We start from the raw sequence: 14,509 nt of genomic DNA on the forward strand, positions 1-14,509 counted from the left end.
AGGAAAAAGAAAGCTGGGCTCATTTTAGGGCCAACACATCATAGAATGGGCAAGGTAGCACCGATTTGTTGAAAACAAAGAGAGGTAAATGATCAACAGTTTTTCTTGTACGATGAGATCATCACATTACCTGGATGTTACGTGAATGAAAAAGTGTTTTCCCCCAAAGAATCACGTCTTCAAAGGGTGACACTCCCCTCTGTGATGGGGGGTGGGGAGAACATCATTATCCGTGCTTGGGCTAAGTCTTCCACATTCGCATCAGAGGTCCTCTTGATTCCATTATCTGTGGAGTAATTTTTGTATCACGTTCAGCCTTGTGCTTAGTTCTCCTCTCTGGGTGAGGTTACTCTTCCTTGCCTCTTGAACTTAATGTGTTTTGATCAATGTAGCCATTTGCATCATTGCAGAAAGTTCCCTTGGACAGTACTGCTCTAAAACTGCAATTGGAATTTGTATCTGTGTTGGAAAATATTGTGACTTTAAGATGTGATATCAGGGCTTCCCTGGTGGCGCAGTGGTTGGGAGTCCGCCTGCCGATGCAGGGGACACGGGTTCGTGCCCCGGTCCGGGAGGATCCCACGTGCCGCGGAGCGGCTGGGCCCGTGAGCCATGGCCGCTGGGCCTGCGCGTCCGGAGCCTGTGCTCCGCAACGGGAGAGGCCGCAGCAGTGAGAGGCCCACGTACCGCAAAAAAAAAAAAAAAAAAAAAAAAAGATGTGATATCAATTTCCTACCACTTAAACAACAAAATTTAAGTAACGTTCTCACATCTTTTTCACTTAAACACGTGTATTGACACTATACTTCATAGTACGTGGCATTTTGTCTTTATTCTCCCTAATAACACTGCAGTCGGCCCTCAGAGACTGTGATGTCATTACACACACACACACACACACACACACACCAATGTTGAATATATGAAGAGAGAGGATAATTATATATGTAAATAAATATACTAACATAAATATGTAGACTTTCCAAAATACTGTAGGCACTGTCTGAAGTTGTAGTTTCTGAATTTTAGCACATTGGCATGGTTTCATATTGATTTGATTCTTGATTAAGTTAGTTTCACTTTTTGTTGGCTGAATTTTGTGGAGGAGGAGATTTGATAGGATTTATGGCCAAACTCTTAGCAATAAGAAGGCCCACTGTTGGCTTGGCATATCATCCATTTACGTGAAGACTAAGTTAGCGAAGGACAGAGACAGCATTTTCAGGGTCACCAGGAGACACTGATTTGTTCGTTCATTAGTTCAGGTAAGTAATCACACATGCCTTTTAAGACGCCAAGCCCTTGCCTGCTATGCACTATGCTAAGCACTTAGATTGAAGAGGAATGGGACAAGATCTTGGGGAGGAAAGCAGCTGTACAAGGGACTGATTGACATCCAAGAGGAGAGTACTCAAATAGAAGTTTGCACAGGTGCTCTGGATACCCTGGAGCAGTCAGCTTTACCTGGTGCAGGTGACAGAGAGCCGGAGAAGGAAGGAAGGTGTTCCAGTTTTCCTTCACACCAGATTGCAGTTACTCCAAATGAAAAAGGTTAGGTCCTTGCCAGGCTCGCTCAGTGTTTTGGAAATTTCTGACCATGGGGATGGGGGATCTTAAAAAATGCCATTGAAAAGCATCATTTTACTGATTATGTCAGACATCTTCATGGAGATGTATCTTAATTTATTTACTCAATTTCCTAGTCTCACCAACCTTCCTGGTTTGCTCAGGACTGAGGGGTGTCAGGACGTAGAACTTTGACTTCCAAAACCGGGACAGTCCTGGGAAAACTGGGATGGTTGGTCACCCTATTGTTGGATATTTAGATTGTTTCAAATATTTACTCCCATAAATAAACAGTACGGTGTAGAGTGTTTCGATGCCTATATATTTAGCTGCATTCTGCATTGTTTCTTTAGGTGAGATTCGTAGAGATGAAATGAATGGTTCAGTGACTCTGGGCGTGTTTGGAGCTCACAGCCCTGCCTTGTACTTTTGCTGTTTTTCAGCTAGATTGCTAAGAGTCTGCCTGGACATTTGTGCCACCTCTGCCTCCACAGGTTCTTAGGGAGATACACAGACGACACGGCCAGGTACATACTTGCTCTGTCGCTAGCTGTGGCACCCATTCTAAATCTCTAGCTGGCCAGATTGCATATGACTCCAGCTACCTTTTGTCTAGGCTGGAGGCTGATTCCAAAAGTTCAGGTGCACTCCCTGACCCCACTTTCCTATGACCACACCCTGATATGAGCTCACTGACCCTTAGTGCATGCGGTGGCAGGAAAAGGGTGAGAACAGACGAAACCCAAGGCAGGTGGTCTTTCTTCCCAGTACAGGTTCAGCTGTACCATCACCCCAGACCTTCATTCCCAGCCAGACAGGACATTGCAAGCTTATCTTGGATCCACTGCTAGCCAGGCTCCTGCCTCTCTTCAGACTCCTCCTGGTCAGGATAAGGAAGCCTTGAAAAGCCCCAGAATTAGTGTGGAAATATGATGAGAGATGAACTAGTATTCACAAGTAAAAATATATTCAACCTGCCCCACAGTGCTGTGTTGAGAGTTAATACCATGAGGTAATCTACCTTCCTGTGGAACTTTAGTAAGTGATACGCCTGGTTGGGGTCCAAGGTCTCATATCAAACTGTTCTTTTTGTAAGAAGTATTAAGGGGTAGTCCTATTTCGAGCATTCTTAACATGTGCCCCAGGGGTCCCTGAAGCTGTGCAATATTATGTCTGTGCCTTTTTCTAAGAAAAGGTTCCATTGCTTTCATTAGATTCTCAAAGCGGTCTGTGACCCCAAAAGATATAAAAACTAGTTTGTGTATATTAAATACTGGGGAGTTTTCATCATTGCTTTTTTGTTTGTTTGTTCGTTTGATGCAGGACCTAACACCAGAGCTTTGAGGTAGGCATCAGTTTAGCAATGATTTCAACAAGTAAATGATATGCACGTTTACTTTCAACAAGTAAATGATATGATACGATTGTTCATTAAGAATTTAAAATTCCCTGAATTTTTTTCCCCAGCTACTGTAGCTTTTGAGTTAAATTTGATTTTTTTGTTGTTGTTTTGCTATTATGAAATTGGTTCAGGTCTAGCTAATTTGTTTTTGTCCGGGCAGCATATGTAAACTCTGATTTAAAAGGTTTGCGGCGCAGTTGTTAGCCTATATCTAGGCATTGTTCTGCATTATTTTTGGTGTATTCTTTTGTTTATATTACTAAGCTAAAGTTAGCACAGATAACACTAGGCTAGAAAATGGTGACAATAGTTTGAAAACAGGAAATTTTAGGCTTGTGTGTGTTTGGAACAGATGATCATAATGACAGAGCCAGTGGAGTGGAAACTTCCACCGAGTGTGTTTTTTCCTTATTTTGCTCTATGAGAAAAGATGGTGCTTCCTGGAAAACAACTCAAGTATTTTAAAGCAAACGGTTTTCTTTTGTCCCTGCTTGGTGGTTAATTTGTTTTTCTTTATTTTATTTACCTTGGTTGTATTATTATGATGGAAATTTAATATTTTTAATAGGTAAAGTTAATTCCCAAAGTGCTTATTTTAGATATTTAACTATCTAAGTATATTAACCATTTACTGACATTGTTTTTAAAATAAACTAAAATTGTGAGACTATTATAACCACTGGACTTTGGGGGAAGAAATTTGTTTCTCTATTTTAAGTGTTACCAACTTTACTTTTTTTTTTCTTTTTAACCCTCTAAATTCCAGTCTTGAAAACAAAAGTAGTTATACTTTGTCTAAGCTATTTCCTGACCAAGACTCTCTCCAGATGTATCCTGGAATTCTATATTTAAAAGAAAGGCTAAATTTATTCACTAATTGCAGAATAAGAAGAAGAGTATGCATTTCCATACAGAAATAAATTTTTTTTGTGTGTATATCATTCCTAGATTTAAAAATATTAATTAATAAACTGTTTTTCAGAGCATTTCTACCTATAAGCTTTTAAATCATGTAATATTTTAAAAAATTATAACAGTAGTAAATGGAAGCTCCTTGAAAAAAATCAGACTGCACAGAATCATATAAAATAAAAACATGAAACTGGTCTGACCCTCCCATCCCTATTCCTGGAACGACCACATTTAACACTTCCGTTGTGTCTCCTTCCAGACCTGCTCTCTAAACATAGTTTACATGTACAAGCACACAATCACTTCAGACTAAATGAAATCATAAAGTTCTGTAACTCACTTTTAAAAAAAATTTAACAGTTATCTTGTGAGCATTTTTCATACATAGGTGAGATCTATCTCACTTTTTAAAATGTTTTGCATCAACTTACTATTGCATAGATAGCTCGTTATTTATTTAAATTTAACCATTACCCTGCTGATGAAGTTTAGATTAAAACCTACCTTATTAAAAATAACATTTTCGTCTTGTGAAACCCATGTCTTCAACCATTAACATTTTACAGATTTCTCAGATTATACGTAAATTTTGAATTCACAGTCATGACCTTCTTTCCTTAAATATCAGTCATGAAATACCTTTTAAGAGATTTCAGAATAAGCAAGTTCCACTCTACTTTTCCCCCCAGTTTCCTAGGATAATATAGGGTTAGTAAAATTAGTGGTGATGTTTCATGATGGAAAGGCAGGTTGCTCAAGAATATAGAAAGTGCTGTTCTTCAGTTTATCGGATCAAGGTAAACTCGAGGATTTCAGCAACTAGAGAGACCTGAATGCAGTCATCAGAGGTCTTTCTGAACTGCTCGAACAGAATGGCCTTGTTAATGGGCGACTTGGGACCTGTGTGCCTGAGAGTTCAGAGAAGCCTTAACTCAGAGGAAGTTGAGGGAAGCTGCAAAGAAGAGGTATCGAGCTGCCTCTTGAAGACTGAGCAGGATCATTGGGTGAGAGAGAGAGAGAGGATGTGTTAGACTCAAAACAAAACAACAAAATGTGCGCATTGGCTGGAAAGGCCAGGCAGGTAAGTATGGTTTTGGAGAACCTTGTATGCCAACCTGTAAAGGGAGTTTGGACTACCCTAATAACAACCGTGGACTTCTTTTTTTCTTTCCCTGAGGTCTTATCCATTTAAGTTCACTGACTCTCCGCAATCACTGTGATGAAAAGAAAACTTTAAAAGCATCCTGTCGAGGCTTTGAGGGCTTCACAACGGGTGAAGCGCTGCAACAGATACAAAACAAATTTAAGGGAACGATCTCCGCGTTCAAAGAACTCGGGAAAATAATTCACAAGCATTTGGAACATCTGGAGATGTACACAGTAAAATAACTGCTGGTTCCAAACTGTCCATAGCCATGCAAAGGAGTTTCCAGGCCAGTTATCTGATGGATGGATGGCCAAGGCTCCAGAGGGAAGGTGTGGCGAGGAAAAGGGAAAGTTTGGACAGAACCTTGGAGGATAGATCAGGTTTCCGACAGGAGAAAGGAGTTCAAACATATTTGCCGCCCGATAGGATAAATCTTGTCAACAAAGACAAGAAGGGAGAAGATAAACTACCTTGGCAAGAGGCGAAGGCTTGAGGAGATGAGGAATTAGATAGATGAAAGCTTTAAAGGACCTCTATGTTTGTTTGTTTCTTTCATTCTATTTGAAGAAGCCACCTAATTCTGTTGATTGGACCAGTGGTTCTCAAGTCTTGGTGGCACATATGAATCACCTGGTGAGTATTTAAAACTACCTATGCGGGCTTCCCTGGTGGCGCAGTGGTTGAGAATCCGCCTGCCGATGCAGGAGACACGGGTTCGTGCCCTGGTCCGGGAAGATCCCACATGCCGCGGAGCGACTGAGCCCGTGAGCCATGGCCGCTGAGCCTGTGCGTCCGGAGCCTGTGCTCCGCAACGGGAGAGGCCACAGCAGTGAGAGGCCCGCATACCGCAAAAAAAAAAAAAAAAAAAAAAAAAAAAAAAACTACCTATGCTGGTGCTAGGGCTAATGCCCTACACTCCAGTTTAGTTGGCCTGAGGTGAGGCCCCCAGGCATCAATCTTTTTTTTTTTTTTTTGTGGTACACAGGCCTCTCACTGCTGTGGCCTCTCCCGTTGCGGAGCACAGGCTCCGGACGCGCAGGCTCAGCGGCCATGGCTCACGGGCCCAGCCGCTCCGCGGCACGTGGGATCTTCCCGGACCGGGACACGAACCCGTGCTCCCTGCATCGGCGGGCGGATTCTAAACCACTGCGCCACCAGGGAAGCCCCTCAATCTTTTTTTTTAAGTAAATTTCTCTAGATATTTCTTACCTAGAGTTAGAGTTGAGAATCGCTGGACCGCCCTGACATCTTCTCTTTGCCCATCCATTTATTGGCTATTTCTTCAGTAATTAGCTCTTCCAGTAGAAGTACAGGGAAGCGATATGGGAGTCTTGGGAAGCATTGTACCAAGCCTGTGTTCCATCACTTATAGCAGAGAAAGCTCAGAAAACAAGTGTGTGCAGCATTCGCAATGTTTTTCTTTAAAACTGAGCCCATTTGCCATTTAGGCAAATTAGACATATTTTGTGAGTTTGTTAATAATAGTATCACAGGTCATGGTTTGGGGCTAATCCAGATTGAATTTTTTTTCTTCCCACGAGGTAATGGGACTCCATCTGTACTTTCTTGCCAATGTGTATGTACACATACTCTGTAGGTATGTGATAAACCTGTATTGGAACCTTGCTTCCATGTGACAAATCTGTCTTCAGTATGATGTATGCAGTTGGCTTAAATACAGAAATTATTTAAAAGAGCAGTTCCTTTAAAATGCAGTATAAAAATTCCTCTCATATCTGTAGCGTTTTAAAAACAAATGAATTCAAGGTTTATGCACCTCTACCTTGCCTGACAAATTCTTGTCAGCCAAATTGCAAATGGGCTGGGCAGACTGCAGTCATGTCAGTATCCCCAGAATGCCTAGAACGTGTGAGAACTTCCATGTTTTTATCCATGTGTCCTTTGATTGGCATATTCAGCAGATACTGAATGAGCACCTCCTTGGGACTAGGAGAAGAAAGATGAAAGGTGAAAAGACATGGCTCCAGCCCTCGAGATGCTCACTCGTAGGGATGTCAAACACGGTAACTGGGAACGAGGGGGAAATGGAGAGCTTGGAGGGGGCCACTTAGGGATGGTGCCCTGAAATCTGAGCTAAATCCAGGGGGTGGATTATGTGCCAAGGGGCAGCCTGTATCAGGGCCAGAGGCAGGACAGAAGCAGAGTATTAGGGGACCTGCAAGCATTTCCGATGTGGTTGGAAGGCAGAGAGGCAAGAAGTGAGGCTGGAGAGATAGGGAGAGGCTGGCAGAGCCCCGTGTGCCCTGCCAGAGAGTTTGGCAGGGCAAACTCTGCAGGCGGTAGGCAGTCACCAAACATAGGGAATGGGTAGATGGCAATGCAAATTACTCCAAGCATTTTGGATATTTAGTTTGGCAGTCTGATCTAAATGTATTTCCACTGGGATCCATGGACTCTCCATGCTGTTCTCTTTTGATGTTAATATAGTAGCCAAAGTTAATCTTGAAACCCTGAGATGGGACACCGGTATCAGAGTATGGTGCTTTTAAAGCTGCTTCAAAATGCAGACCTGCTGGTGAAATCTTTTTACTGCATCATTTATTCAACTTCAGGTTGAAGTGACTATTGCATGTAGGAAACGACAACAAAATAAATGTTTGCATAGTTCTTCTCAAGCACATCTGCTCATTTTCCAGTAGATAAAACGTTTTTTCACATGCATTTTGTTTAAAATTGCTTGGAGTGTTTTTGAGGGTTTCTAGAGAACGTGTCCTCTTCGTCTGTTACTGCTCTGTAGGATTGGCGAGGCAATGTACAGCTTTCTCCAGGGCTACCAAGGCAGCAAGGATAAAAATAGGGCAAACTTTAAGAATCCCAGATATTTTCAGATAACAAAGACTGATTTATGTGGACCCGTTTTGTGCTCAGACAAAACATAGAGAAGCTTTTGTGCTGTGATTAGCAAGGGTGCTGATGTCAGTTCTCTTGTCGAGCATCAAGCTTTATTCTGTGGCTAAATTGTGCTTTGTACCCTAATCCAGAGAACCTTTGTATCTGCCTTATTAAAGTGTGTAGTTTATGTAATTGCTTTTGTTTTCCAGTTTAATCTGTGCCAGATTCAATGAGAGTGACTCATTTTGCGACTGAGACAAACATTCACATTTGGATCACATTAAAAATAAATAAATAAGTGGCAGGTGCTGCTTGGCTAAATTCTGTGTTTTCATGCTGTAATTTCCTGCTGCAAGGGTTCATCTCTTAGATAATGTCTTCTCGGCCTCTGTAATCGCTAGCCCAATCTGTCTAGTGCCCTGCAATTCACTGCTGTTCATTTCTTGGCTATGTATTTTAGTTTCCAAGGGCCTATTATATTTTAACAGTATCATTTCAAGAGGGAGGCAAAGAAATGTTTGGGGGAGCCACAGTCAACTGGATGACAAAGAGTGACACATGAGCTGTAGCAAAGGGACATATTTCATTCTATTCTCTTTTTTTGGTCATTTTCCCAAGGTGTTTTGTGTGTGTGTTTTTTGTAAAGCTCAGTTATGTTTCTTTTATGATGTAAATGTTCAGTATTTTTCTCAAGTGGAAGAGGTTTTGAAAGCACACGGCTTTCTATTCAGGGTGGCCAATATATCTAATCGAATAGTCTCAAAAATTTTACAACTTCATAGTCTTAGGGGAATTCTATTTATTGTACAAGTATTTCTAAGTACTCGGCCCTCGCTCTGCGTTGAGTACGTTAATGGCAAATAAAGCAGACGTGGTCACTGTCTTCTCGGACTTTATGGTCTGCTTGGGGAGTTAGATACTAAATAAATAAATACAAAGAAAAAGTGGATTGTAAAATACAAAAATCACTACATCAGTATGTGATGGGATTCCCTAACATTATGCCCTGCTCTACAACCGGTGGTGGTTGAGTTGAGGGTGGTCAGGGAAGGGAAGGCCTAAAGGTCAAAGTCTGCCTGGCAAAGAGAGGAAAGAACATCCCGGACTTAGGAAACAGCATGTGCAAAGTCCCTGAGGCAGGAGACAGTTTGGCATCCTATAAACCAGCGGTCCCAGGGGACCAGGGGCCGGGTTTTTTTGGCACCGGGGGCCGGTTCCGTGAAAGACAGTTTTTCCACGGAGTGGGTGGGGTGGAGGGGAGATAGGGTTTGTTCTGGTGGTGATGCGAGCAGTGGGCAGCGGCAGATGAAGCTTCACTCGCTCGCGCTCCCGCCGCTCGCCTCCTGCCGTGCGGCCTGGTTCCTAACAGGCCACCAGGGGTTGGGGACCCCTGCTATAAACCATATGCTTAGAAAGGAGAAGTGACAATTGGTGAAAACTTAAGAGAAAAAAAGAGTCTGTATTTAAACGGTTAGAGATGAACTATATACCAGCACAGCAGTATGGCACTATTTAGTACAGGGACAGAGAACCCTCTGAACAGTCCTGCAGCCCGAGAGCTTCTCTGAAGTGCAGTATAGAAATTGATGCCTGTGATACTTGCTCTGAGTCATTGGGGAATGGATGAATTATGTTCAATGAATTATGTAGTAAGGCATTTTAGAAAGATTTCCATGAAAGACATTAAAGTTTTAAAAGGTCATTTCTGTATTTAAAGACAGAACCTTCACTATCTGGAGAAATCACTTTTACAAAAAGATGTGATTCCTTGATGGCCCTGGATAAGTGACATAATACTGTGTTTTCCTTTCTCTTTACTTCTCTATTCCTTTTTTCAGCTTACTGTTTGATAGGGAGGTATCTGTGAAGGCATCCTTTTACTAAGAGATGATATTTATTTCAAAATAAGTAGATGTCATATATTAACTAAATGGATTTTTATAATCCAGAAGCCAGTGCTAAATTCATGTGAATTTAACACTTTATGACTTTTGAGTACTATCTAAAGCATCTGTTGACCTCCAACACTACCTTCTCCTTCTGGACACCAATCATTTGCTTTTAACTTTGAGCTGCAGTCAGACCAAGAAGTTAATTGAAAATATTAATGATATTAAAGAACTACTTATATAATATTTTTAGGTCTTTGTGATCTTTCTACTGATCTTCTTATTAAAGGATTGCATAACTTTTTCCATGAAGGAATGCCTGTCCATTTAGCAATAGTCCAGCATATATTTTACCAGGATTGCTATAATCTCAAATATTTGCATGTATGATAAGTGTTTTCTTCATAATTAGTAAATTCCTTGAGAATAGGAATCATGAATTCTTGTATTTCTTCCCACAAGTACCTAGCATGATGTTTACAGTATAATCAATAACTTATTGACTGGTTATCTCGTTGATTGAATTCTTAGTATCTAAATTTTCTTCGATGGGTTCAATTTAAAGAATCTACTAAAATGTTAAATCTTAAGTTATCACCCTAGTTAATTCAGTTATCAGTACAGTTGTCCAAGTTACTAAAGACCAAATGAGCTGGTTTATGCACCACCCCGGCCCCTTAGTTCTCGTTTCTCTGCTTCAGACCATTGCCACAGCTTCCTAGCTGTGACTCCATCAATGAACTACAAGTCAAAAGTGACTCATGTCAGAATTTATGTAAAAATGTAGCGAAGATGGAGGCTGAGACTAAACATCTATTGGAGAAGTATATGTGGATTTTAGCTAGTCCCCCTTTCTTTCTCTCTGTTTACATGTATTTTTTCAAGATAAAATGAAGCAGTTTTTAGTTGATACCACAATGCCTTTTGTGTTACAGATGCCCAAGTTCTGCAAAAGGGAAAAAAAAAAAAAAGACCCTATCACGTCATACTAATATTGCTTTTGGTGATGATAAATTTAGTAGATTTTTTAAAAATAGACTGATATATATGTTAAGGAAGAAACAAGAAATGTTTTGGGTGAAATTGGCTTAGGTTACAGTACCCACATCATGAGCATTCTTGGTCTTGTTAGACTGTGAGTGGAGCACCAAACTCATAATACTGCTCTGATGAAAATTTCTGCAAATGCCACAAGCGTAAAGCTGTCATTATCCCAAGTTATCACTGGAGGAGACACACTTTGTCTCGGTTACACTTTTCCAGAACTAAAGGACTGAGATGAGACCCACGCTCCATCATGTTCTCCAAATGAATGGAAGTGTACAGTGGCCATGAAGAAGATTTGATCCCCTTGCGGTTTCTAAATGGCCCTGTTTCTCAGTCCTTCCACTTCTTGAGTGTCCTCTTTGGGAGATCTTTGTCTCTTTGGTCTGGAGTAGAGAATGTCTCTTAGTAGGTGACTGAGTCTTGCCATCGTTGGCCTCTTTTTGATCTAGCTGACTGCCCGCTGAGGAAGGCCCTCACGGAGGAGTAAAGGCTTCATCTTTGTCTCCTGACAGAGATGTTGGGTTTAAAGACCGATGAAGCCTGCCATTTCACACAGTTGGTTCTGCTTTTATTATTTGATCAATGTAGAGTTTAAAGCGGGTAATGGTGAAAGAATTTTAGCCTTCTTTAGGTATAATATCAAACTCAAAATTTACCAAAACTTGTGGAGGGAATACATGTTGAGTATAGGTCCAGGTTGCCAATGTATGTTTGTTGGGAAGAGAAGGAGAAAGATTTTTTTTTTTTTTAAGTTGTATCCCATTCTCGAGAATATAGATTTTATCTGTAGTCCATGTCTTTGCTTACTTTCCAGGTGAGAGACCCGGAAAGCTTCTAAACCATATTTTCTCCTCCCTACTCCTTGCCCCACTCCTCCTCCCCATCCCCCAACAACAACAAAAAGAGAGCGAGAGAAACCTGTAACTTAAAATATGGCATGATATTAAGGCATGAGAAAAACATTGCGCTTTTTTTTGGGGGGGGGCGGTGGGCGGTACGCGGGCCTCTGCCGTTGCGGAGCACAGGCTCCGGACGCGCAGGCTCAGCGGCCACGGCTCACGGGCCCAGCCGCTCCGCGGCACGTGGGATCTTCCCGGACCGGGGCGCGAACCCGTGTCCCCTGCATCGGCAGGCGGACTCTCAACCACTGCGCCACCAGCGAAGCCCCATGTTAATCATTCTTAAGTGTACAGTTCAGTAGCATTAAGTACTTTCACATTGTCGTGCAACCATCACGATCATTTATCTCCAGAACTTTTTCATCTTCTCAAACTGAAACTCTACCCATTGAACACTAACTCCCCATCCCCCTTACCCCTAACCCCAGGCAACCACCATTTTGCTTTCTCTCTCTGTGAATTTGATTACCGTAGGTACCTCATATAAATAGAATCCTACAATTTTTGTCCCTTTGTGACTGGCTTATTTCATTTACCATAACATCTCAAGGTTTATACAGATTGTAGCATGTGTCAGAATTTTCTTTTAAGGCTGAATAATATTTCACTGTATATATTTCATTTATCTCTTCATTCATCAGTGGACACTTGGGTTGCTTCCACCTTTTGCCCGTTGTGAATAATGGTGCTATGAACATGGGTGTACAGATATGTCTCTGAGAGACCCTGCTTTTCATACTTTTGAGTTAGATACCCACACTGGAATTTTTTGAAGGACCACCATACCATTTTCCACAGTAGTTACACCATTTTACGTTCATACCAGCAATGTACAAAGGTCCCAATTTCTTCATATCCTGGCTCACACGTGTTATTTTCTGCTTTTTTGATAATAGCCATTCTAATGTGTATGAAGTGGTATCTCCTTGTGCATTTCTCTACTGATAGTGATATTGAACATCTTTTCTTGTGCTTATTGGTCATTTGTATATCTTTCTTGGGGAGTCAAATTCTTCAAATCCTTTGCCCAATTTTTAATTGGGTTGTATATTTTCGTTGTCACTGAGTCGTAGGAGTTCTGTATGTATTCTAGACATTAATTTCTTATCAGATATATGATTTGCAAATATTTCCTCCCATTCTGTGCGGTGTCTTTTCACTCTTTGATCATGTTCTTCAAAAATATAAAAGTTTTCAATTTTGATGCAATCCAGTTTCCCTGGCGTTTCTTTTGTTTCCTGTGCTCTTACTGTCATAATCAAGAAATCATTACCAAACCTAATATCATCAAGGTTTTCCATATTTGTTTTTCTAAGAATTTTCTAGTTTTAGCTCTTACATGTAGGTCTTTGATCCATTTTGAGTTAATTTTTATTTGATACGGTGAGAGTCTAATTTTATTCTTTTGCACTTGGATATCCAGTTTTCCCAGCACCATTTATTTGCTTTTTATATTTAGTAAAAACTAAATCTTCCTTGGTTTGTTGACTTCATATTACATATCAATGTAATAGCTTCTAATATCAATCGGTATCTTCTAATGTTTTATCAGAAGACCTAGTAGAAAACAATAAATGTGTATACACACATTAAGTTAATTGAGGAAGCATCAGTAAACTTTGCTGGAGTGGTAGATTATTCTGTGGAAACAAAACATTGTCTGTGACCTTCTCTAGTCAATGCATTTATAAAATTGGTTTGACAAATGTGCATCTTGAAAAATTTCTCTCAAGTTAACAGTGGATGGATATTTTTGTTTTGTCCCTAGGCATGGAAGAGGAGATGGTTTGTGTTACGCAGTGGCCGTTTAACTGGAGATCCAGATGTCTTGGAATATTACAAAAATGATCATGCCAAGAAGCCTATCCGTATTATCGATTTAAATTTATGTCAGCAAGTTGATGCTGGATTGACATTTAACAAAAAAGAGTTTGAAAACAGCTACATTTTTGATATCAACACCATTGACCGGATTTTCTACTTGGTAGCAGACAGTGAAGAGGAGATGAATAAGTGGGTTCGTTGTATTTGTGACATATGTGGGTTTAATCCTACAGAAGAAGGTAAGTTCAAGATTTTGTGACTCAACCTGAGTTCTCCTTTATTACTACATTTTAAAAACTGTTGTAAAATTCTTTGTTATTTCAGTTACACAATATAATATTTTTTTAATAATAGCAACAACATTTAGAAAAAGCAAACCTTTTAATCAGTTTAGGGAGAAATTTTTATAGATTTTAGAAAGAGAGACTACCATTGTAGGGCAGTGTCTAAATAATGTCCTGAAGAAGATGACAAGAAGACATACTTATTTAAGAGCATTTCTTGAGTTCCAAGGTAAATATTAAGTTCCTTAACACTGCTGATACTTAATATTTCAACCTGTTAAAATAACATTTTTATGTGGCTCAACTTAATTCTTCAGGAGTTTTTTAAAATTGAAGTATAGTTGCTGTGTACAGTATTATATGTTACAGGTGTACAATATAGTGACTCACAATTTTTAAAGGGTATGCTCCATTTATAGTTATTATAAAATATTGGCAATATTCCCTGTGTTGTACAGTATATCCTTATAGCTTGTTTTAGACATGATAATTTGTACCCCTTAATTCCCTACCTCTCTCTTGCCCCTCCTCCTTCCCTCTCCCCACTGGTAACCACTAATTTCATCTCTATATCTGTGAGTCTGCTTCCTTTTTGTTATACCTGCTAGTTTGTTATATTTTTTAGATTCCACATATAAGTGATATCATACAGTATTTGTCTTTCTTTGTCTGATTTATTTCACTTA

The 14,509-nt window shown here is 40.3% G+C and overlaps 1 protein-coding gene across 13 annotated transcripts in view; it reads left to right on the plus strand.

Moving 5' to 3' along the window:
- The window catches only part of GAB1 (GRB2 associated binding protein 1), a 130,560-nt gene that overhangs the window by 73,291 nt on the left and 42,760 nt on the right, over nt 1–14,509 (plus strand). For all 13 annotated transcript variants that reach the window (XR_010840986.1, XM_067035595.1, XM_059066769.2 and 10 more), the window contains one exon: nt 13,484–13,778. Coding sequence is in view for 12 of the 13 variants with exons in the window: in XM_059066769.2 (XP_058922752.1) it covers nt 13,484–13,778 (295 nt within the window). In the remaining variant the exon portion in view is untranslated. The remainder of the gene's footprint in view (nt 1–13,483; nt 13,779–14,509) is intronic.

The sequence above is a fragment of the Kogia breviceps genome, chromosome 6 (assembly GCF_026419965.1).
Source record: "Kogia breviceps isolate mKogBre1 chromosome 6, mKogBre1 haplotype 1, whole genome shotgun sequence".
Lineage (NCBI taxonomy): Eukaryota > Metazoa > Chordata > Mammalia > Artiodactyla > Physeteridae > Kogia > Kogia breviceps.